The sequence below is a fragment of the Dermacentor andersoni genome, chromosome 3 (genome assembly GCF_023375885.2).
Source record: "Dermacentor andersoni chromosome 3, qqDerAnde1_hic_scaffold, whole genome shotgun sequence".
Taxonomy (NCBI): Eukaryota; Metazoa; Arthropoda; class Arachnida; order Ixodida; family Ixodidae; genus Dermacentor; species Dermacentor andersoni.
This window is the reverse complement of record NC_092816.1, coordinates 133,424,572-133,448,420: the sequence shown is the minus strand read 5'-3', so window position 1 is coordinate 133,448,420 and position 23,849 is coordinate 133,424,572. Positions and strand designations below refer to the sequence as shown.

Genomic DNA, 23,849 nt, shown 5'->3' with positions numbered 1-23,849 from the left:
CAGCTAGGCCACTTGTGAATGAATTGGCACAGTCACCGCGCATGTGCGTCGCAGGTAATGTTAACGAGGTTGTTAACGAAATACAGAGTACTGCTGACCCGACAGACTCGAGCACCCATGTCGAGTCAGATCTGCGAGCCGAAGAGAAGTGCCAGCTGGACGATGCAGTTGAGGGCAGTACGCATGATTGCGAGCCGCGGAGATCAAGGGAAGACAACTGCGTGGTTCAGGGACCGGTGCAGCTGACCGCCAGTCTAGGTAGCCGACAGAAGGATGATTTAGTTACGAATCACTCGGACTGTGCACGTGAGACAGCGATCGAGACCGACGAATTGAGTGCCGATGCACAGCGTGAGCTGGACAGTGCAGTAGAGGGCAGTTCGCAGGAGTGCGAGTTACATAACTCGAGTAAAGCCTGCTGCATTGTTTCAGAGAAGGTTGAGCTGTCCGCCAGTCGAGGCAAAGAGAGAGTCGATTTAAAGGAAAATCCCTCAGACTGTGCGGGTAGCAGAGCGATCCGGACCGACGATATCTGTACCGGCCAGCTTGAGGCGCGAGAAGGCGGCATGAATGGGAGTTCGAGGAAAAAGCGCCGTAAAGATCGGTCTGCGGTGAGTAATGTAGCGTAGCCAAAGACGGCAAGAGACGCAAAAATGAAGGGCGTGAAGAAAATAAATGTGCGGTCGTCGTGGACGACGTGTGCGCATCAAGCACGTTCGAGCCACCGGTCAAAAAGAGACCAAGAAGCGTGCTCTGCGCGGACGCAGACAAAGGGCATGGGGCAATTTTGTTCCTCGTCGTTCCGTCGTTCTTTTCGGAATGCAGAATGTAGTGCGAAGGAGTGCAAGGTGGCAGGACGAGAAGAGGTGAGAGGGAGTCGCGACATGGTCAGTCGAGGTCGTGATAAAAGCATGGCGCCAGGGCGCAACTTGGATGAGACTGTAACGTCTTGAAGGAGCTGATAGTGTGTCAGCCCTCTTGTTGTTCCTGGGTAGCCAGAATAGCTTTCGAACCGCGACCACCTCAATTACGGCTCAAAAGTATGAGTCAGTCGTAAACGTGTGGAACGGGAGACAAAAAGACTTCCGTAGAAATTAAACGTTTTCTTTTGTGTTATTTTTGAGCCTTTTAAAAATTTCGCGATTTCAGACTGAGTTTCTTTCAATGTCAGGTATGAGCTCTGTTTATGTTTTGCTTTGGGAAGCTCCCATACTTGAAAGAGGCATTTTAAGTAAAACTTTAGTTTCGCGAGGAGTTAATCAATGACTAGATATGCTTTTTTTTGTCAGTAAACTGAAGCGTCAAGGTTATCGGTGAGACGCCTGTGGGGACGCGTGTGTGCATTAGTTAACCTTCTTTATTTTTAGATGTGTTATCGAAATTTCTAAGGTTAAGAGCGTAGGTTTTCAGTTAGTGCATAATTTGCACTGAGAATCGTTCTTCGTTCCATTAGTGCGTGTCCTGTGCGGACGGAAGGAAGCAGAATGTTTATGATTGGGTCGCTCGTGTGTGTTGAGGGCGGCCGCGTTCTGACTTCTCTACTAAGTAGGCGTGCAACTAGTTATCAGAAGACGCATTTTTAAAGCGTTCTGCGGAGTGCGTAAGTTGTGCAAATTTATTTGTTCGTTTCAGGTATGTGTCCTGTAGGGACTAAACTAAGGAGCGTGAGTAAGCGTAATGAAGCGTTTGCCTACGACGCAAGTACGCGTTCTGAATAGTGACCACAAAGCTAGCGCGATTGTGATTTCATACCTGTGGAGTGGAGCAGACTGTTCAGTGGTACCAGTATGTGCGATAAGCACGCCACTGCGATAGGGTAGGAAAAGGCTGTTCGTGAAGTTAGGCCGCTTAAATTATGTTCGGCTGTTTTCATTAATTGTTTAACTTTCTCCCCTTTGTTTTGCAACGACAATATCACTCTGCCCTTGTCGGCATTCATGGAGATATGGGAAGCAGTTTAGAAAGATGGTTGGAAATGCTTTATCAAAATTGGGGAAAGAAACAGAAAGCCGGAGTTCATTTGGACATAGTAATAACCTGGCCAGTGAGGGGTAAAGAGCCTGCGCTTACACGTGGTGCAGAGCTATGTTGTTTCGTTTGTTTTACGTACGTTCTCAAGGGCCCAGGATCTCGAAGTTCGTCACACGAGGCTCGTCACCAGGACCTTACATGTTCTATCAGCCTTCCTCATGACCAGCGAATTGAGTTCACCGGCCATTCCGAACTTTCGGGGCGGGGAGGAGCTGTTAGATACGTGCCCTTTTCCTGGCATCCTTCGAGTTCACGAGACCACATCGAAAAGCCTGGCACGATTACAGGTAACCTGGGTCCCGAGCAAAGCTGCTTTGCGGCTCTGAAAGGTCGCTCGAGAACGACGAAACCCTCGGAACCCCCGTCCCCCTATTGTGACGGCGCTTGCCAACCCGGAGGGAACGACGGCTGTACTTCAATGTGAAGCCCTGGGAGCAGCCCCCCACCCGCCTATTGTGACGGCAGTTGCAGACCAGAAGGGCAATACCGGGGGCAAGTCATCCCTCCGACAGTGAAGCCCATGGAGCGACTCCCTCAGCCGAATGTGACTGCACTCTCGGGCGCGTACCACTGGCCGAAAATGACGACACCTGAGCGGGCTCGACGATTGGCCGAACAGGACGTGACCTCCACACACTGAAGGTGTTAAAAGTCAGAGACCGGGAGCAGAAAGCAAGCATTCCTTCATTCATCTCTTTCGGGCTTCTTGCCACGTGCCGCAGCGCCCGAGTTGCTGCCGGGCAGCACACCATTTATTGCTCTTAATTTCTATGTATTCTCACTATAAATAAACCTCCAGTTTTCATCTCAAAGTCCTCCTCAACCTCGGCCAACACCCGCACCCAACGGCAAGATCAATAACTGGGGGACAGCGGTGGTATTGTCCTCCAGATCCAACACCGTGCTCTTATTGCACAGCTTCCGTGGCCACCTCACAGAGCGCGTGAAGGCTCGTCTTGCAGAAGCTCGTACGCATCTGGCGGTCATCCCCGGCAGTTTAACAAGCATGCTGCAACCACTGGATGTGTCTATTAATAGGCCGTTTAAGGCAGAATTCAGACGTAGGTACTCTGAATGGGTGGCAGCGCGCCACCTCGAGAAAACGCTGACCGGATGACTAAGGAGGACGTTGCTTCAGTTGGTCTGCTCTTCGATTATAAACGCGTGGCGTGCGGTATCCACGGACATTATTGTAAAGAGCTTTAAGGTCACCTGGATTTCCAATTCCACGGACGGCACTGAGGATGATTGGATACATGAACGTGCGGATGATAGGGGCAGCGGCGACGAGCCGAGCCCGAGCAGCGATACCTTTGAAAATATCTAGCGGGGATGTCCGCAGCTAGACGCCAGATATACCATCGTTAGGCATATATGGCCTGATTAAACAGGTTTTTCACACGTGGATCGAAAATTCAACAAAAATTTCACAATTCTGTGGAAGGGCCGCACCCCATCAAAATCGCCGAAAAAGTGTGGCTCTTGCACGAGAGTATACGGTATGCAAGAACACTAGGCGATTCATGGCGCTAGCGCCATCTATGTGAGTAGCGAGCACTTCCGGTGGCACAAAAAATAAGTAACGTCATTTTGTTCTGGAAGGCGCGAAATTGGTTGTGGTGGCCTGGCATTAGAGCTGTATATTAAATGCCCCGCCATTCAACTTTGTGGGCGTTTCGAGCTTTCAGCGCCGAAAGGTCTGCAGGGAAAGGCCAGCCACCCGGTTGTCGAAATCGCACCCTTAGCCAGAACCTACTTTCTCTGGAGGCCGACGATAGCTTTAGGTGTAGAGTGCTGGTGCTTTCGTCGGACGCCAAGCCCGTCGGCCAGTCTAGTCGCACGAAAAGAAATAAAGTAAATCATCTGACGGTCGTAACTCACTAGTTTTAACTGAACAGGCTAAGAAACATTGAAGCTACCCGCGTCATCCAATTCAGACAAACTTCGACGAGCAAAACAGCACAACGTGTAAAGGGGGCGTTCTGTAAAAGGTGAACTTAACGAGCGCGACTTTCTGCACACTTCAAGGGCTGCATTGCATTATAAGTGACAGCGCCGTCTTACGATGGGCGCTGAAAAGAGGTATTTATTGATAATAATAAAATAAAAGAAACTTGTCTTTTCTTTACTCATCACGCATATTGACCGTCAGTTTTATTTTCGTTGAATGAATCTGTGTCTCCCGTTTTTTTCTTTCCCAGTCTTTGTTCCCTCCAATCATAGTCGCGCCTCAATCGCTTTTCCCATAATCTCCCTTGCTGATGTCGGTGACAATTTTTTCTGAACCTCTTTTTCCCGAAGCTTCGCGACCTATTTGGATCGACCTTGGCCCTAATCGCCGCAGAGCCCTTCGTGCGCAGCACATACCCACCCCCTCCGCTTTTCCCTTTGCGCTCCTTGGCCCTCGCCACTTTTTTCATCACCCGCTGCGCTCTGCGCTCGCTCTGGTCTTTTGCTTTGCTTATTCGCTCGGTTACGAAGTAGGACACCGACGCCGACGCTCGCCGCAGGAGCGGGCGCCTAAGAGCTGTGCTCTAAAACACCATGTGAGTAGCACTGACTAGACAAACAGCATACCTTTAGAGCAGATGACTTCCGAATGCAGATGCTGTGATCGCATGTGCAGGTGCTATGTATGTGTAGGTTTCTACGCGTGTTAGGCTATTTATATAGCCCCATGTGCAAAGATAAAGATCAGTTATAGCCCAGCGATGACTTAGTCTGTCTCCTGCGGTTTCGTGTTCTTAGTTCAGGGCATAGTTTCCTACAATTACTATAAGGAAGTCTCTGGCTGCGACCGTGCATCCACCATAAGAATGATGGATTTGCTTGATCTTCGCGGTTAAGGCTTGCGACATTCTTGTGGCTTCGTGTATCTGGATCCAAATTGGCCTAAATTTCAAAGGAAGTTATACTTTTACTGCGATAGCAGCTATACGGACACTCCAGGCCCATTTCTGTCGCCGGCGTCGCCGTGCGGTTCGTATACAGTACAAGGGTGATAAAATCGTCGCCGCGTTCCGTGCTCTGTATGTGCTAGTGAAATCGTGTCAGCGTGAGCCGGCAATCGTGGCTCAATCTCGCGCACACAACAAAGGGAAGTGGGGGGAAAGCGTGCCGCCTTCAATCGCGCGCGAGACTTCAGGGGGAGGGTAGGGAAATCGTTCGCGTTCGGCTCCGGGCGGCCCGAGCGGCCGCACACGCCCGGCGGGCCACTGTATCTTGAAAGCCATCCGCGACGGGTACACAGTCCACGCTGCGCTATGTTTTCGCGACTTAGTTCGCGTCGATGGGAGCGGGAGCGCGAAGGGCAATTCGCTCGCTGCTGCTGCTGCTGCTGCCGCGTTTCCTCACTGCAGCGTTTTCAGACCGAGTTACCGCGGTCATCGAGTGAGATGTGTTTATGTTTGCTTGTGCGCAAGTTACACCATGCTTCGTAATTTAGTTAGTATACCTATGTTTAAAAGCTTATACGGCTATTAAAGCTACAGCCTTGCTTCGTGCAACTGCCCACTTTCCATCACAATCGACACTTCCCCTTTCGGGCGAAACTGCGGATTCTTTCATTCAGAGCGCAATACGCCACTACAGAAGATGGTTTTTCTTTATTTAATTATATATAAGGCAGCGTTTTCTGAAATAAGATCATTTTCCAATGCCACGAAGCCAAGTAAAGAAAAAGGGCGACGTTTAGGCAAATCCGTATACAAGCCCTCAGTCCCATGCTGGCTGAACTGCCTTGCTTGCTGCTCTCGTAGACACTAGCGCCACCGTTCGTCTATTAATTTTATGAAATTCTATGATTCAGGTAAGCAGATTTTTTTTGTACTGATAGAATTGGCCGGGACACCTCAGGCACATTTGGGCAGCAATTTCCGCCGCCTAGCTGTTCAAACCTAAGCGTGACCTGCGCGCCGTGTTGGACAGGTGACGTGACCTGGGCCGAGTGCGATGGTGAACGTACGCGGGTGAGTGAGAAGGCTGGCACCTCGATGCGCACTGTCTTACGAGTTATGCAGTGTGGGAGGGGACATGAACTGCTTGGTTTTTGAGGCGCGGCACGTCAGACCAGGAAAAGAAGCAGCAGCAAGGAACGTTTGCTTTGGGGCAGGTACGTCATCACACCAGCGCTGTGAATGCGAGTGTTCGTGGTCATCGCGTCTGCTCATTTACACAGGATATGTAACAGCGATGCGACTTATTGTAATCCATTTCCTTGAAAGCCTTGCTGAAGAAATTGTCTCTCGCTCTGGAGCTTGAACGCATATCTAATTTTGCTCCTGCTTGCGTTTCTTCTCTCCGTCAGTGTTGGATTTGCTGTGCTTTTTAAGATCAACGTAAACCAAGTTGCCCTACTTTGAGTCCTGTTACAGATAATTATATTTCGACCTTCCCTTTAGTAGAAACCGCTGAACTGCGTCGAGGTCAGCGGGGGAGGCCTATTGATATCAAATTTTTCATCGACAGTATGCCTAACTGCAAGAAGTCGTAATCGTTAGGACACCACGATTCTTCAGCCGAAAATGCTTTCTATGTTTCGTCATCCTGCTAGACTTCTTATTCTCAGTTTTCTGGGTTATTTTTACAACCTACCGCGGCCCTTGCGTTGCGCAGTTTTTATAGTGCTGCCTTTAGGAATTCGATGCTCGCCTCTAAGGTAGTTATCGGCTCATATAATATAACGACATCCCAGCGTAAATATGTGTCATGAAACATTTTTGTTTCAAAATTTTGTCTTATAGACCATTAAGCATCCTTTCGACAAGCCTTACATTAAGTTTGTCAATTTTCTTTGAGGAAACATATCCGCCGGTATTTTTTCAGAAAGCTGGTTCTCGAATATAGATAAAATAAACCCAGAGCTGAAGGAATGTGGTCGTGAGCCCAGGCAGCAATGCAGCTACAGGGCGAAATTGAATTGGACAAAAACGTCCACTGACAGACAGAAATGTTTGAGACGGCGTTTCATCTAGAGTCGCTGCTGCCATATATAAACCGTTGAACTGTGTTTTATAGTGTCACATCATTTACAAACATTGCACCATACCTGGTGAAACACCAATAATGCAAATCGATCAGGCCACAACTTAACTTAAGCATATGCTGGTTTTCTCATGTTGGTTCAAGATCGTCAATACTTGTGCTATATAAGTGAGAACCCCAACTAATGTTTTCGGCGCAATTGGGTTTGACTGCCTGCGGGATACCTGTGGCGATGGACAATAAAAAAATAGGATGACGCAAGCGCACTTTCTGGAATCTATATCAAGCGAAAGTTTTATGAAGTTTGTAATTAAATGCTATGAAATAAATGCATATATTGCAATTGTATTTATTAACATTATGTGCTAAATATTTCATCTGGTGGACTGTTTGTTCGTGTGCTGCACATGTCATGCAACGTTAACGTCATGCAATATTAATGGCTATACACTAGACACGTTCACAGGGTATGCTGAAATGCAAGTAGCAGTTAATGCCAATGCACACTGCTATTTGCATGGTCTGTGTACGTGCAGTACTGTTTCACTCACGTGATTGTTGATGATTATTCAGTGAAGAACGGTGCGGGGAATTGTATGCACAGGGAAAACGTGCGAGACGTGGTTAAAGTTGAATGTTATTCGCGCGTTTCATTCCTGCATATCTGGTCAAATCATAACAAGTGCGCGGTCACGCGTTTTTGCGTTTCACGTGCACTCTCACCATTATTCACAGGTGTTACAGGACGTCACGCACGCTCTAACTGAATAGAAGAGCCATCTGGCGTTGGTACGGGAGAAGTAGACCTATCATTAACAACAAGGACAAATTGCGATCATACGGTTACAACACCAGGGTTCTGTGCTGGATGGTCAAGGCTTCATTGCACTTCTAACACGTCATGATTTTCTCTGCGAGAGCTGTATGGCTGCACAGTAGGAGCAGCTGCGTTCATCAAAAACAGGGAGAGTTCGCCAAGAAATCTTCGCTTTGAAAGAACCGTTGTCCTGCCTTTCGTCGTGTATCCCCCCATTTTCTGCGTGTTATCTTTTCTACTTCTTAAGTTACCGGCCATGAACTAGACTGGACGAAATGCACATGTTCAATACACGCCAACAAGGTGTGCCGCGTATGGAAACCCATTCCATGTGACGCCATTCGGGATGGCTGCCGCATGCCAACACGCCAATGCTGACAAATTAAAGCGACGCAACTACGTAAGCTCTACGCTTGATTTCGCAGATCACATTGAGCGACTACTATCTTATTTTTCTCGTTTCGGCACTTGCAGGACAGCTGCAGAGCTAGGCAAGTAAACTTGTATTTTTTTTACTATGTGGAACAGCGGTAGCATGAAAAGTGCTTTGATGAAGCACCTCAGCGATGTTTACTAATGAACGGTGCGCTGTGTTACTTCGAAAGCTGAACCAACTACGACGACGCTGCGCACGAGCTGGATGAAGGGTCAGAGCAATAAATTCCGCTACCCGTGTCGGCAACACATGAAAAACGACAAGGGAGTTACTTTTCTCTGGCTTATAAAGATTTACTGCAACATTGCCATGACAAAAATAAAATAAAAACCTCTTTGTGTCTGTTTTTAAACGTGGCATAAAAAATCTACTCCTCACTTGATTTCTTTTAGGAAAATCAACCTGAAGCAGTTCAGTTGTGCGATTTCTACGAGCGCACATCAGAAGCATCTTGAAATGTTTCCGAAAATTTTGCTTCTCTTTACCTGCGCCGTGTCTTGGTGCGAGGCCTGTGATGTGGATGACCGTGAAGGTAGGATTATCATTAAGCATGGCGATAGTTCCCGTTTGTATATTTAACTGAACTGATAAACGCAGAAGCGTATCCAGTAACGTTACACTGTCATTTCGCTATCTACAAAGTGGTGTTGATCTCTTTCACGATCATTGCATCTCTCAAAAAGCATTTGAAGCATTTTGTCGCTCACGCGATCGACCATTCCATTTTAAGCTGTGCAAGGTTAGTTCCTTGGTTTATTAATATTGTTACGAGTCAGCTCTTTGGACAATGAAAAAGACGACAACCACCGGGATGTTGCGTGTGCTCAGCCATCTCGGCCATCTCTGTAAGTAGTCTTGTTTATAAATAGTGCTTCACTGTTCATCTATTTGACGCCCCGTTACGCACTGGTGGAGTTGCGGAGTATACTTGTCAGTGTACGGAGCTCCGAAGCGGTCGGCGCTGTGGTGCAACCACCATGGAAGACCAGCCGAAATCGTCTGCGCCGTGGACCGCGATCGTGTTAGCCCACCCTCGAGACCCTGGAACCTTCAGCGGGACCAATGTCATCGATGTTTAGGAGTAGCTGACGCAATACGAAAGCATGAGTGACCACAATAACTGGGACCTGACAGTGATGTTGAACAATGTGGTATTTTGGCTTAGTGGAACGATGAAGTTGTGGTATGACAATCGTTAGGCCGAACTTGATAGCTGGGATACGTTGAAGCAAAAGCTCCGTTACCTGTCCTGTAAGGCCCCCAGTCAAAAAATCGCTGCAGAGAAACTGCTCTACACTTGAGTCCAAACGTCTACAGAGTCATACCTGTCGTACATGAAGGATGTGTTGACGCTGTACCGCTGTGCACAGCGTGGACGCTGTGCACACGTCTCCGTGTGCACAGAGCGGCCACCATCTCAGTTTTCACCGCCTTCGGCCTAATTGGGTAGGATTATCCGCCGCGAAATTGAAGTGATGGCGCCAGCTAGCCTCTTTCAACTCTAACGCCGGCGAATCGATCATAACAGCGGCTTCACTAGTCCAAGTAATCGCGCGGAACGAACATGCGAATCTCGGGGTTCACGCTGCTTCCGCTGTGGTCAGCCCGCTCCTGGGGCTCCGACATCGTTCCTTCTTTATCAACGGTTCGCTTCGCAATTTCGGAAACCCACTGACTGTGAATTGAAGACGATAGGTCTCTTCTTCTTTACCTGCCACTGTGTCGGTCACGTTGCTCGCTACTGTAACAAGCGCTGGGCGTCCCCCCAACGTACTTCATACTTTGACTTTGCTCGCCGCATATAGCGCATTCCCTTTGAGCTGCTATCTGCGGCACACCTATACAATCCTGACGTGGCTTAGACATGGTCCAGCGGCTCGCCGTCACCGAGAGGTCACCAGTCGCGTTCGCAAACATTTCGCCGTTCGTCCTCCCACTCCCCGCCACCTCGCCGCGCGGAAAACTAGACGAGGCAACGCCCGGAGGCAACGCTGCACCCATGACTCCGTCTTGAACCCCTCTAATTATGCTGCCGACACGACGATGTATGCTGGACGGCGACGTTGATCCCGTGACCATCTCTGCACTTGTTGACACCGGGGCTCATATTTCTGTCTTCACCATCGCTTAAAGAATGTGGTCACATCTGCTCTAACCCGCGCTGTGAGACTGGCCCATGGAAGGAATCCTGCCGCCCGGAGAATGTGCACCATCCGCATCACCATCGCTGGTCACCCAACTGCTGTTTAATTTGCCGTTCTTGAGTAATGTCCTTATAAAGTTATACTTGTTATGAACATTCTAAGGACTTATTCTGCCAATAATGACCGTGCGACTGGCTTCCTGCAGCTCCAATTGCCTCACCTAGCCGATGCTCGAACCATGCCTTCGACCCATCTCTGCTGTCTCAACTAGGCGCACATGCCGCTATGCGCGCTGCACCTCATCTTTTATTTGTACCACAACGAGTTCGCTGCGTGGTGCCTTTGTGGGATTTATCCCCGCTGGCCTTTCTCCTGCTCAAGCTACCGACCTTCGCTGCCTCCTGTAGTCACACGAAGACATTCAGAATTAAAGAGAAGAAAAACGTGAACTAAAATAATTTTAATTTTAGAAACCCGTCGTTTTCGAGCCCGACTGGCTCCTTCTTCAGGGGTGAGATGGCGTGAGGCGCAGCAGTGCTTATATGCATTTTAGGTGGTTTGAAATGGCACGCCGACACTTTCCGCATACCTTGAGCGTAAACGGTGGGAAGTGTTCCGGACCAGGGATTGATGTTACCCGGCGTCTTCTTGATGTGCCTGGATTCCGAAAGGAGCTGCTGCAGGTGCTGGTCTAGAGCGCACCTCTTAGGCGCCAGTTTCTGCGGCGCCGTCGGCCCTCGTAGCCAAGTATACGAACACAGAGAAGCGTGAAAGCGAACGCGGAGCACAGCGGGAGATGGATCTTCAAGGGGAGTACGGTAGCGGTCCAGTTGCTGGGCATTGCTGGCCCCAGCCAGTTGGAATGCTTCGCGCGCTGGGAGAACAAAAGTACCCTACAGGTATGTAAATGAACCTACTAAACCACGTTCAAATACTTTCAGGCAGTCAAAACTTGAAACTCTTGTAATTACGCGCGTGATGGAGCACACCGCGTGCATGCGCCGTGTTTCAGGACCACGAATTTACGCCTTACATAATATTTTTTCTCTATTGCGCAATTACAACACGGCATTATTAGGGCCAGTTACTGACAGACGAAGCAAAATCTCGCCTGAAGAACTGCTCCACAGGGCTCGAACGAAGTTTTCCGCGGATTTCCTCCGGTAACGCGTTAGCCGTCTTCGACCAATGATGTCCCAGGTAGGATCTTCACCCTCTCTGTTGAATAAAAGTTCTCACCACCACCACCGCCTTCTGCTACGGCAGGGTCGACATAGGTGCTGCCACTCTCGAGGCCGCTCTGGCCGCGCTGAGCGGTCGAGTGTAACGGAGGAGGAGGGAAGTGGTAGGCGCTACTTTTAAGTATTGAGGGGTTTTAGCGCGCTCCTCTGTACTGTCCCCTGGGCGCAATTCTCTTCTCAACCTCTAGGTGCCTTCCTCCTCTGCCGCTCACTTCCCTCGCGGCAACACACATAATCTCGCCGATTTCGCAGGCCGGGCATGTACGTTCGCGCATAAAAGAAAGATGGCAGCTGGCGCCTTTGCGTCGACAACCAACACTTGAACAACATCACGCGCAAGGAAGTATACCCGCTACCCCGAAACAATGAAGCCTTGGACTGCCTACACAGAGCCACGTACTTTTCCTCTACCGACTTGCTCTCCCGATAGTGGCAGATTAACATTGGCGCCTTAGGCCGCGAGAAGACTGCGTTAGTCACTCTAGGTAGATTTTGCAGGTTAAAGATTACGCCTTTTGGATTGTGTAATGCCGCCACAACCTTCGAGAGAATGGTGGATTTTCTCCTCAGGGGCTATAAGGGGTCTATTTGTCTTTGCTATCTAGATGCTGCGATTGCTTTTCGCATACTTCTGATAACCACCTGACCTGCCTATTGGCCATTCTCGATGTGTTTCGCCGCGCAGGCCTGAAATCAGCTCCTCTAGGTGCCGTTTCGCTCGACGTCACATCGCCGTTCTAGGTCACCTGACCCCGCCAAAGTGCGTGTCGTCCAAGACTTTCCTGTAGCTCGCTCAGTCAGAGATGTCCGGAGCTTTGTCGGCTCGCGCTCTTACTTCCGCCGCTTTGTCAGAAATTTTGCTGACATCGCCCGGCCGCTTGCTGATATACTCAAAAAGGACCTCTCTTTTTCATGGGATCGTGAGCAAGCTACCGGGTTCACAGCGCTGATCAGTTTATTTACATCACCGCCCACTTTTGCACACTTTGACTCGTTGGCCCCTGCGGAAGCTCGCACTGAAGCGAATGAACACGGTGTAGCTGTAGTCCTCGCCCAACGCAAGCACCACCAAGAACGTGTCATTGCCTACGCTAGCAGCCTTCTCTAGCCGTCATAGCGGAATTTTTTGATAACTTAACGCGAATGCCTCGCTTTAGTCTGCGCTGTGACGAGAATCCGTCCGTTCTCATATGGCCGCACGTTTTCTGTCGTCACGAACCACCACCCCCTTTCCTGGCTCTCGTCACTGAAAGATCCTACAGGAAAGCTTGGCCGCTGGGCATTACGGCTCAAGCAAAACACCTGTGACGTTCTCTACATGTCTGGCCGGAGCACCAAGATGCTGATTGCTTATAACGCTACCCTGTCGACCCTCCCGGCACCGCCGACCGTTATACCGCTGACTTCGTCATGGCTATTTCAGATCTGGCCAACATCCGCGTTGAATAGAAAAGCAACGACGCCTACGGTCTATAATCGGCCGCCTCCATTCTTGTCAGCCCAACTCATCGCTCCTTCTGTTTGAGCTTCACGACGACATTCTTAACCGGGAGTACAACTCCCGATGGCCCGCAGTTTCTGATTGTTCGGCTAAAGCAAATTCGTGTTACTGTTCTCAAAGATCTCCACGATGCCCCAACCGCTGGCCATCTTGGAGTATCTGGCACATACGACCACGTGCGGTGCCGGTTTTTCTGAAATGGCCCGTAGCGATGTGTTCTATGCTACGTTGCTGCGTGTGACCTTTGTCAGCGGCGTAAACGGCTCTGAGTTGCTTGCAGGCCTTCTGCTGCCCATTTACATGCCCAAGAAGCCGTTCTACAGCATCGCTATTGACATCCGCGGCCCTTTCCCTGCGTCTACTTCAGGGAACAAGTGGGTCTAAGTTGCCACCGACTACGCTACGCGGTATGCCATCACATCAGCTTTGCCGAGTAGTTGAGCACCTAAGGTCGCCGATTTTCTACTTCATGACGTTATGCTTCATCACGGTGCCCCTAGGTAATTGTTCACTGACCGAGGCCCCTACTTCCTATTCAAAGTCGTCACTGAGCTCCTTCGTTTCTGTTCCGTGGAGCACAAGCTCACTACTGCACACCTAACCGCAGGCGAACGAGTTCGCCGAGAGGCTTAACCGCACCTTAACCGATGTGTTGGTGATGTACGTTTTTGACGATCATAGTAACTGGGACAGCACTTTGCCACAAGTCACGTTCGGGTGCAGCTTATCTATTCACGACAATTTTACCTACTGCTTGGCCACCACCCAGCATCGCCTTTCGTGAAGGTACTATCTGTTCTTGTGCAACATAACACGGAGTATGCCCGGGATGGTGCTGCTCTAGCCCATCTGGCGCGTCAGATAGTTCATGAGCAACTCCAGGATTTGCAACTCTATTATTTTGTAAGGGCCACTATGACCGCACTCACCGACACGTCTGCTTGTCTCCGGTATCTCTCGTACTTTTCTGGACTCCTTCTCGTCGTGTAAGTCTTTCGGAAGATCACTACTCGCGTTACACCGAAGATTACAAGGTTTTACGGCAACTTAGTAACATTAACTACAAGCTCGCACCACTGGACAGTTCTTCGCCATCTATATATACTGTCATCTTGCGCCGTCGCGCACATATCCCTGTTGAAACCGTACTTTTCTGCCACCGCCTCCTTGCGTAATTAGTCTGCACCGAGAAGGCCTGTCGGGGAGGCTAGATGCTAAAAGCCACCTCCTTGGACTAACAAAGCAGACGACGATCACCGGGATGTTGCGCGTGTTCAGCCATCTTGGCCGTCATTCTAGCTTTACGAAAACTTCTCTCATCTATTTGTTGAGTCGAAATGATAACTGACTCCTTATTCGTTTGTTTCGCTCTAACAGTGCTAGATTCATCTGCCATTTTCCGAGATTTCATTCATGTATCCCCCAACATTTGTGCCTGATCCATTTGATATGGGTACCAGGGCACACGGGACTCACTTTAAGTTAGTCAGCCGACGTACTGGCGGTGGCGTCTCTTAGAGACCCTGTATTGAGGATCCTAAAACCTTCGGCATACATCACGGCTGCAAGATTTAGAGAATATTGTGTTCAAGAAGAACATGATAAATCATGTGTAATAAATAACACAGATTTCCAGCACCTTAGATTCCTTCGGCACAGCAAGTGGTGTTCAGCAAGAAAACTTGAAGTTTCATTCACTAGAATGCGTCGCCGAATACCAATGCCCAATTTTCATTCGCAGAGATCTGGTTCGGCACCCCCCCTTCATTTATTTTTATTGCAACGAAATATGGAACATTTCTTTATAGAGTGTGGTAGGTTCGGCGTGCACAGAAAACGATGTCTGGAAGGTCCCCTTCGCGAACTTAGATGGGGCCTTAACGCTCCCTGTGATACTGTCTTTTGGGGCGTCGGCACTAGGACACTGCAATAGGAACGTATTTGATGCCATATATAATTCTGTAAGTCAAACAAAGAGACATCCATGTTAATTTTATTGTTTTGCTTTCCTCAATATGAACACGAGAATATTAACTACAATTTTTAATTTAATAGAGCGTGAAAATTGGTAAATATGATTAGCATTTATTTAATATCATTTCTAAATTACAAAGTTTCTTTGAGTATTCGTCCCTTCTTACCGAACGCCACCCGATTTATGGCCGATCTCCCGTTGTGGGTTGAGCCATATCCGTAGGCAGCACACCAAACTAAACCAAACTTGGCCGTCTCAAATAGTCGGTTTATAAATCTTGCTTCGCTCATCACTTATTTGACGCCCGGTCGCAATATGCTAAAGCACCGCAGGAAAAGAAAGGCGGACTTGGCCAAGGGCAGATGATTTACTCTAATTGTCGTCCCATTTGCTATGCAGTTCTCTACGACGGTCACAAGTTTTGCGGAAACTTCTTCCTAACTCTATCTATCGAGTCCTTTTCTCTGAAAGTGTTTCTACGTGCGTTAATAGCGTACTAGCCATCGGGCACGCCGCTTTAGGTACAGTAAACAGGCTCGACCATCATGAAGGATAGTACCATGCGGTAAAATGACCTGTGAAAAGGTGCCACATTTTAAACAATAAATTTGTCTTCTGCTCAATATTCCCCTGCCACTGCCCTTTTTAAAAGGTGGGATCCTCGTCAAGCGAATTTTTTCTAATCTGTGCTATGTTAACGTCAAGATGGAGACTAAAATTGCCTTCTAATTGGCGTGCAGTTTGACTGATGCCTCTTTAAGTGCCTCATCCTGAATTGGAAAGTAACGTTTATTTTGTTTCTGTCGAACAACACAACTAAACAATGGAAGATGTGTGTTCTATCGTGAGTGTGCTTCTTGATGATTCACTGATTTACACTGGCCCAAAGCAGAAACACTTGATGCAACTGAAGAAACACCATAAGCCAGAAAAAATACGAAAATGAACACACGGAGACGAAAGAACCAAGAAACCAGGTAGCTTTATATGATTTTTGTCGCTTAACAATAGTGACATTGCTACGCGAGAAAATGAACTTTAAGTACAGCAGGGAGTAACTACAGAAACATCGACGGCATTACACACCGGGGAATGCGACAGCACACGTCTCACTGGGAATTCTTATAGAAAAAGAAGAGGGATGAAGGATTTTGAAGTATATTGTACTCTAAAAAATAATTTAAATGCCTTAGCCATAGGTTACACTTTGGAAATTCGCGATAGCATTGGCACGAGATGATATATGCCTAGGCTAGCTGTAAGCGATGCTTTCAGTCTGGACTGCCTGGTGTTCTTTAGCAAACTAGTCGATATCCAGCGTCAGTCTTGTCTACCTAATGTGCTCAGTCTTTGACGCTACCGATACGCCCCAAATATTTTATTGCATAACTGCATCGGCGATACCGGCGCGCCATAATAGCGCTAGCTTTCGTTGATTTGTTTTCCTGCGCTTGTTGTCTGATTCGCAGTGGTCTACTACGCAACCGAGCTTGGACGAGCCACTCAACGCAGTGTGCGGGATTGCGTTCCGATGTTAGGAGAGATACAACCGAATCCGCCGAACGAGGTAGTTATAAAGGCAAGTCGCAGAATTTGGTCTAAACCACTCAGTTCGAGCAATTCCTTTGGTAATCAAAAAGTCGCACAAGAACTATTTGACACAAACACAAACAAGAGCCAAAGCTAACGTGGGACATTAGTGTAGGCAACTTTACATACTAATTAAGGTCCAGTGTTGAGATTATTGGTCTCCGCTGAAATTAGGAAAAAGTAAAATAGTCACACGCCACTACAATCTTAGATTGGATGTCTGGTCTGCACAATGTAACCTACCACCTAAGACGTTAAACTTTTTCTTAGGCATCACATAAAGGCAATTTCTGCATAATTTCTGTACATTTTTCATGCGACTGTGATTCAAATAAAGGAATTTTTAGGATCCCTAAATATGTTTCACCATACAGAAGTTGTAACAGACGGAGCTTACATATTGTGAAAAACTACTTTAATTGCTTTATTCCTACTATCTCTTTCACTTTTCGTTGGCGTCCAGAAAATATAAGTTTGCTACTCGGTAAGCAATATTCGGCGAAGGAAATGTAAATATTTGAGCAACTTTTAAGATGATGAGATAGTGGGAATGTTGACAAACCTGCAGCACAGCCTAAAGAAGCTCACGCTAGGCGAAACATTTAAAGCAAGATCAGTCTCCTGTCAACAGTTTTTGGACTTCACCAAATTGCTGAATCTCGTTGAATCTCGCTGTGGTTCAGCTCTGTCTCGCTTCACAGCATTTTTTTTTATTTGGTTGTCCTTTTATTTGTTCTCTTACTATGCAAATTGAAAAGTTATAGACCGATCAGTTTACTGTCGCTTGCCTACAAAGTATTTACTAAGGTAATTGCAAATACAATCAGGAACACCTTAGACTTCCGTCAACCGAAGGACCAGGCAGGATTCCGTAAAGGCTACTCAACAATTGACCATATTCACACTATCAATCAGGTGATAGAAAATGTGCGGAATATAACCAACCTTTATATGTAGCTTTCATTGATTACGAGAAAGCGTTTGATTCAGTCGAAACCTCAGCAGTCATGGAGGCATTGCGTAATCAGGGTGTAGACGAGTCGTATGTAAAAATACTGAAATATATCTATAGCGGCTCCACAGCCACCGTAGTCCTGCATAAAGAAAGCAACAAAATCCCAATAAAGAAAGACGTCAGGCAGGGAGATACGATCTCTCCGATGCTATTCACAGCGTGTTTACAGGAGGTATTGAGAGACCTAGATTGGGAAGAATTGGGGATAAGAGTTAATGGAGAATACCTTAGTAATTTGCGATTCGCTGATGATATTGCCTTGCTTAGTAACTCAGGGGACCAACTGCAATGCATGCTCACTGACCTGGAGAGGCAAAGCCGAAGGGTGGGTCTAAAAATTAATCTGCAGAAAACTAAAGTAATGTTTAACAGTCTCGGAAGGGAACAGCAGTTTACAATAGGTAGTGAGGCACTGGAAGTGGTAAGGGAATACATCTACTTAGGACAGGTAGTGACTGCGGATCCGGATCATGAGACTGAAATAATCAGAAGAATAAGAATGGGCTGGGGTGCGTTTAGCAGGCATTCTCAGATCATGAACAGCAGGTTGCCATTATCCCTGAATAGAAAAGTTTATAACAGCTGTGTCTTACCAGTACTCACGTACGGGGCAGAAACCTGGAGGCTTACGAAAAGTATTCTACTTAAATTGAGGACGACGCAACGAGCTATGGAAAGAAGAATGATGGGTATAACGTTAAGGGACAAGAAAAGATCAGAATGGGTGAGGGAACAAACGCGGGAGGTAATGATATCTTAGTTGAAATCAAGAAAAAGAAATGGGCATGGGCAGGACGCGTAATGAGGAAGGAAGATAACCGATGGTCATTAAGAGTTACGGAATGGATTCCAAGGGAAGGAAAGCGTGGCAGAGGGCGGCAGAAAGTTAGGTGCGCGGATGAGATTAGGAAGTTTGCAGGGACAACATGGCCACAATTAGTACATGACCGGGGTAGTTGGAGAAGCATGGGAAAGGCCTTTGCCCTGCAGTGGGCATAACAAGGCTGATGATGATGATGATGACTATGCAAATAAAAAGTCAATTGTTCGTTACCCGTGAAGTCTATGAGGAACTGCAGTTAGCCGAGAGGTGCTTCTAATCATTGGCGCATTTTAGACCTATTTTTGTGCACAGAAAATACGAACCAGCTTCCTCGCAGATCAGGGCTTCGTGTATTTTCATCCCTTGAGCTGTACCTCATGCTGTTGTTAAAGTTCCGCAGGTTGTTGTGTTTAGCGATATTCTCATCATGGCGGTTGCAATTAGTTAAAGGACTGTTTTATTTGAACCTTGTCTCGTGTGTTTGCATATTGAAGTTTTATTGTTTTGTCACCATCATCTGTCACAGAAACTTACTTGTGGTAAATTATTTGGGCCCATCCTGCTGTTATACCAGCTTCCATTCCGATGCCTAAATGAAACAAGTAAACTCCTAAAATATGTCACCAGCCCTTGTATTTGTCCGGCAATTCATGGTTACTGTACCTTTCTTATTTTTTTTTACTCAGATACCCTAAAGCCCCTTACGGGCCTTACATAGAAGGGGGGGGGGTAACAACACGTTATTTGAAACACAATTAGGGGGGAAAGACAATATAGAACACCGTGGTAAATATCGCCGAATACAACAAGAAAATATAAAAAAGAAAAAGTAAAGAAAGAAATTGCTTACATGACGAAAAAAATACTCGGTACAAAGCATGCAGATGCACTTACAATGCGTCAAAGGCATAAAATTATGTTTTTACTCAACATGCGTAAAACTGCGCTTCAAATGACTTACAAATGAGTCATGATCATGTATAGAAGCAATTTATTTTGGCAGCTTGTTGCAGTGATAAATAGCATGAAAGAGCGGTGACTGTCGAAGGAGATTCGTACGCGCAAACATGGGACGCAATCTGAAGGGATGGTGGAGGCGGGGAAACTTTTTTGCGGGGGTTTGACATGGGATGCTGTAAAGGATGACGGGGTATGATACACTCTGCGGAAGTAGGAAAGCAGTGCCGACAGTCGTCGTGTTTCTAGAGACGGTAATTGGAGGGTTAATTTGGTAGCCGTGATGCTGGATGTTCTAGAATAGGTTTTAGTGATGAAACGTGCTGCTTTATTTTGTAAAGATTCAAGCTTGTTTATTAGGTACGTCTGATTTGGATTCCATATTATGGAAGCGTATTCAATCTTTGAGCGAACTAGAGCTGTGTAAGCTAATAATTTAATTGACTGATTTGCTAAATGCAAATTTCGCCTGATGAATCCAAGTGTTTTAGTCGCTTTCGAAATTATTTCATCAATGTGATGATTCCATGTAAGGTTTGAAGTTAGATGGACGCCCAAGTATGTTAATGTAGACACATTCTCTATGCATATGTTGTTCATAAAATATGAACCTGAACCTAAGTAAACGTTACTGGCTCTGGTAAATGTTATTGTTTTTGTTTTAGAAACATTAATTTCCATTTGCCATTGCTCGCGCCAACGTGAAATTTTGTTTAGGTCGGCCTGTAAAATATTAGTATCTTCAGAGGTGATAATTTGTCTGTAAAGAACGCAGTCATCTGCAAACAACCGAACTGTTGAGCTCAGGTAGTTACTGATGTCATTAATGTAAATAAAGAATAAGATTGGGCCAAGTATGGATCCCCGAGGAACGCCAGATTTAACTTGAGCTAAAGCGGAAAAGTGCACATTTACGGAAACAAATTGGTAGCGATTGGTTAAAAACTTGAGATCCAATTAACAATTTTACCATGTATGTTACGCCGACTAAGTTTTATCATTAGGCGAGAATGGGGAACTTTATCGAATGCTTTCTTTAAGTCAATAAATATAGCATCCATTTTTATGAAATCGTGAACAACTTGATGAAGATCAGTTATAAGTGCAAAAAGCTGTGTTTCACAAGAGCGTCCTTGCGGAAATCCATGCTGATTATTAAAAAAAGGTATGTTCAGAGAAATATTTCATAACTGTGGAAGATATAATATGCTCAAGCAATTTACCTGGAATACAAGTCAAGGATATAGGTCTATAGTTTGAGGGCACTGATCGTTCACCTGATTTGTAAATGAGAGTGATACGATCAATCTTCCAATCATCTGGTACAATTCCTGCATCTATTGATTGCTGGAAAAGGGCGGCTAACACGGGAGATATAATAGGTTTAATCATTTTAAGCATCTTCGTGCAGATGCCGTCTGGACCTGGCACTGAGTTATTCGAAAGTCAATCGATGGCCGATTCTATTCCCTCCGGTGTAATTATAACGTCCATCATAGATGAGTTAATTGAAGGAAACGTAAGATCAGGTGGTATTGGATTTTCGTTTGTCAATACAGAGCTGAAAAGCGAGTTTAATTCAGTCGCAGCTTCAGAGGGTGAGAATAGTACGCCGTTATTAACGATTGGTATAGTGAATTGAGCAGAGTGTTTACGGTTAATCACTTTCCAAAACTGCTTTGGATTGTTAATTAACATGCTGATGGTGTCACCGTTAAAAAACTTGTCTTTAGATGCTTCATTTTCAGCTTTACATTTAATTGATTGTTCTCGGTATGGCTGCCAATCACCATCCCAGTCGGACAACTTAGCTTTAGAGTAAAGACGTTCCTTTTTATTTATTGCACTCTTCACTTGGGACGTAAACCATGTGCTCTGTGTTGATGAGGTGATTTCAATTTTGGGAATGTCCTTTTGTTTCAGTTCAGTAAGCTTTCTTCGGATAGCGAGCCAGTTATCATTTGTGTTGTGATAAGCCATGGTTTCCAAGAACCACACAGAAAAAAATGACAGCTCTGTGAGAATCGCGTCGCTATTTGCACGGGTGTAATCGTAAATAGATTTCGTTGCTTTGTATGGTTTACTACTTTGTAAAAGATATTCACAGTGTACTGCGTTGTGGTTGCTAATGCATTCAAGGACGTGACCAAGCATATTTTACGGTTCAGTTGTGAGAACTAGATCTAGAACTGAGATTCCACGTGTTGCCTTGCAAACTATTTGAAGCAAATCAAATGAACAAAGAACATGGAGAAATTCCTTGCATTCGTTCTTCCTTGCGCAACCTAGAGGAGTACACGTCTGCCAACTTATTGTGAGGTAGTTGAAATCGCCAGCAAGAATTATAGGTGAAGTTGGATACTTGTCTTGGATTAAAGTTAGTGAATGATTAAGACTCTCGATGAATTCAGCGGTAGAATCAGGCGCACGGTAAAAGACCCCGACTGCACAAGTCACAGAGGGACAGAACTGAAGTCCACAAAATTTCAATATTTGACTGCGTGTCAACAACGCGATCACATAGATTAGATTTCACTGCAGCTACAACACCGCCTCCCCGTGCGCCCACCCTACCATTTCTAAATACAGCAAACCATAAAACTTGGTGCTGAGCTAGTTGGTGATGCATTCTTTAAAACGTAGCGTTTCGTTTCAGCAGCGTTTCTTCGTCGTTGTGTCGTCTTTTCACTGTGTGTTCGTCCTTTTTAGCGCTACCTTCAGTTTTAAATATAGCAAAGTTTCTAGTGAGCGACAGCTCGTTGTCCCCAATATCAGGTGTAAGCAAAGTTTCTGTAAACCAAGGTGAGCATACGTTGCTGTAAGCCAAGAACAATATCTACAGAACAAGCCTCAATATATTCGCATAGCTGATCTTGTTTGTGAAACATGCTTTGAAAGCTGCACACCAGGAGTGACAATGAATCACCTTGATTAGCATGACTGTGTCAATCATTCTGGTTAGTTTCGTCTCCTGTTTTTTTCCTGATGAGCTGCATTTGGGCCGAGACATCTTCTTCAATCCACACGCGTGGCTGCTGCAGGTCCTTTAGTTTGGAAGCATTTCTTAAAAGTCTTTAAAATTCAGAAATTTCACGACAATTGGTCGGATGTGGCCTGCTTTAGGTCGACCTACTCTGTGGGCTCGCTCTATTTCGCCTGCATTGAAGCCTAGCTTAGTTAACACAAAGTGATTGATGATGCGTTCAGTTTCACCCCATTTTCTTTTGTTCTTCCGGAATTCCCTTAAATATTAGGTTATTTCTGCGCATACGGTTATTCAGGTCATGAACAACTAGATTGGCCTGCTCCAACTGCTTAGTTTCTATGGTCTTCAGCTGGTCTTGCGATTCCTGAACGACTGAGTTAAAGGTGGTGACGTCATGGCACAGGTTATCAACTGCTTTTAGTCGATCTTCTACACCGCTGAGTCGCCTTTTGATGTCATTGACGCTCGTTGGAATATCCTTTAGTTTGTTTGAAGCGTCTTTCTGAAATAATGCATTTGACAATGTTAACTCTTTCACAAGCGCGAGAACTTGGTCCACGTTATCCGGGCCTGGGTTGGTCTCTACGTCACCAGCGCAGAGTATCAAATCGGAAATACAAAACAACACCAAGGGACACCGTTCACCCATGCGCCAGCAACTAGTAACCAACGCAGGCCTAAGCCATATTGGCGAACAACCACTGGCAAAATGGCCATGCGCCACAAAGCGGCCTATACCCGTGCATGGTAGGTACATAGATCAATGCGCATGGTGAATCAAACGACACTCGGGATTTGCAGCCTAAACAGTAACGAAGTTAAAGAAGCTCTCGTCACAACCGCCTCGCCTATGATACGTGAAACAAAAATGCGTCAGCTGCGAACAGTCGGTTGCAAATCCCGTTCGGTACTTGTGGACGATCCCCTTTGTAGGCGACCGAGTGCAGGGCGTTGCGTGCGATGTCAGCCGCTTCTGGTTGGATTGGGGCGCAGATCGCCTGCGCGATGGAAGGCGATCAGGCTGTAGCCACGAGGCAGCTCGGCAGGTGCCCCGATGACCAGCTATCAGCTTGGAGCTCCACAAGCTTCGTGTCGTCGCTTGCTTTTCGAAAGTGTCAGAGCCTATGATACATGAAACAAAAATGCGTGAGCTGCGAACAGTCGGCTGCAAATCCCTTGGACATTAAGGATTAAACTTTATATTCCGCCGGCTTGTGGGGATGCAGGAGGCATCCACGTTTTATTAAAGCTTCATCATCATCAATCTGCCGGCACTCTACAATTTGGACAAAACTCACCGCCAGAGAAAATCTGAGGGCAGCGCTACAATCGACCAAAAAGAACATGACT

At 46.6% G+C, this 23,849-nt stretch overlaps 1 protein-coding gene across 2 annotated transcripts in view; it reads left to right on the top strand.

The window, feature by feature from the left end:
• Nucleotides 1-8,668: 8,668 nt before the first annotated feature.
• The window catches only part of LOC129383219 (uncharacterized), a 54,344-nt gene continuing 39,163 nt past the window's right edge, over nt 8,669-23,849 (top strand). For both annotated transcript variants that reach the window (XM_055067582.2, XM_055067581.2), the window contains exons 1-2: nt 8,669-8,799; nt 16,598-16,707. In XM_055067582.2, the coding sequence (XP_054923557.2) occupies nt 8,724-8,799; nt 16,598-16,707 (186 nt within the window). In that variant the 5' untranslated portion in view covers nt 8,669-8,723. The remainder of the gene's footprint in view (nt 8,800-16,597; nt 16,708-23,849) is intronic.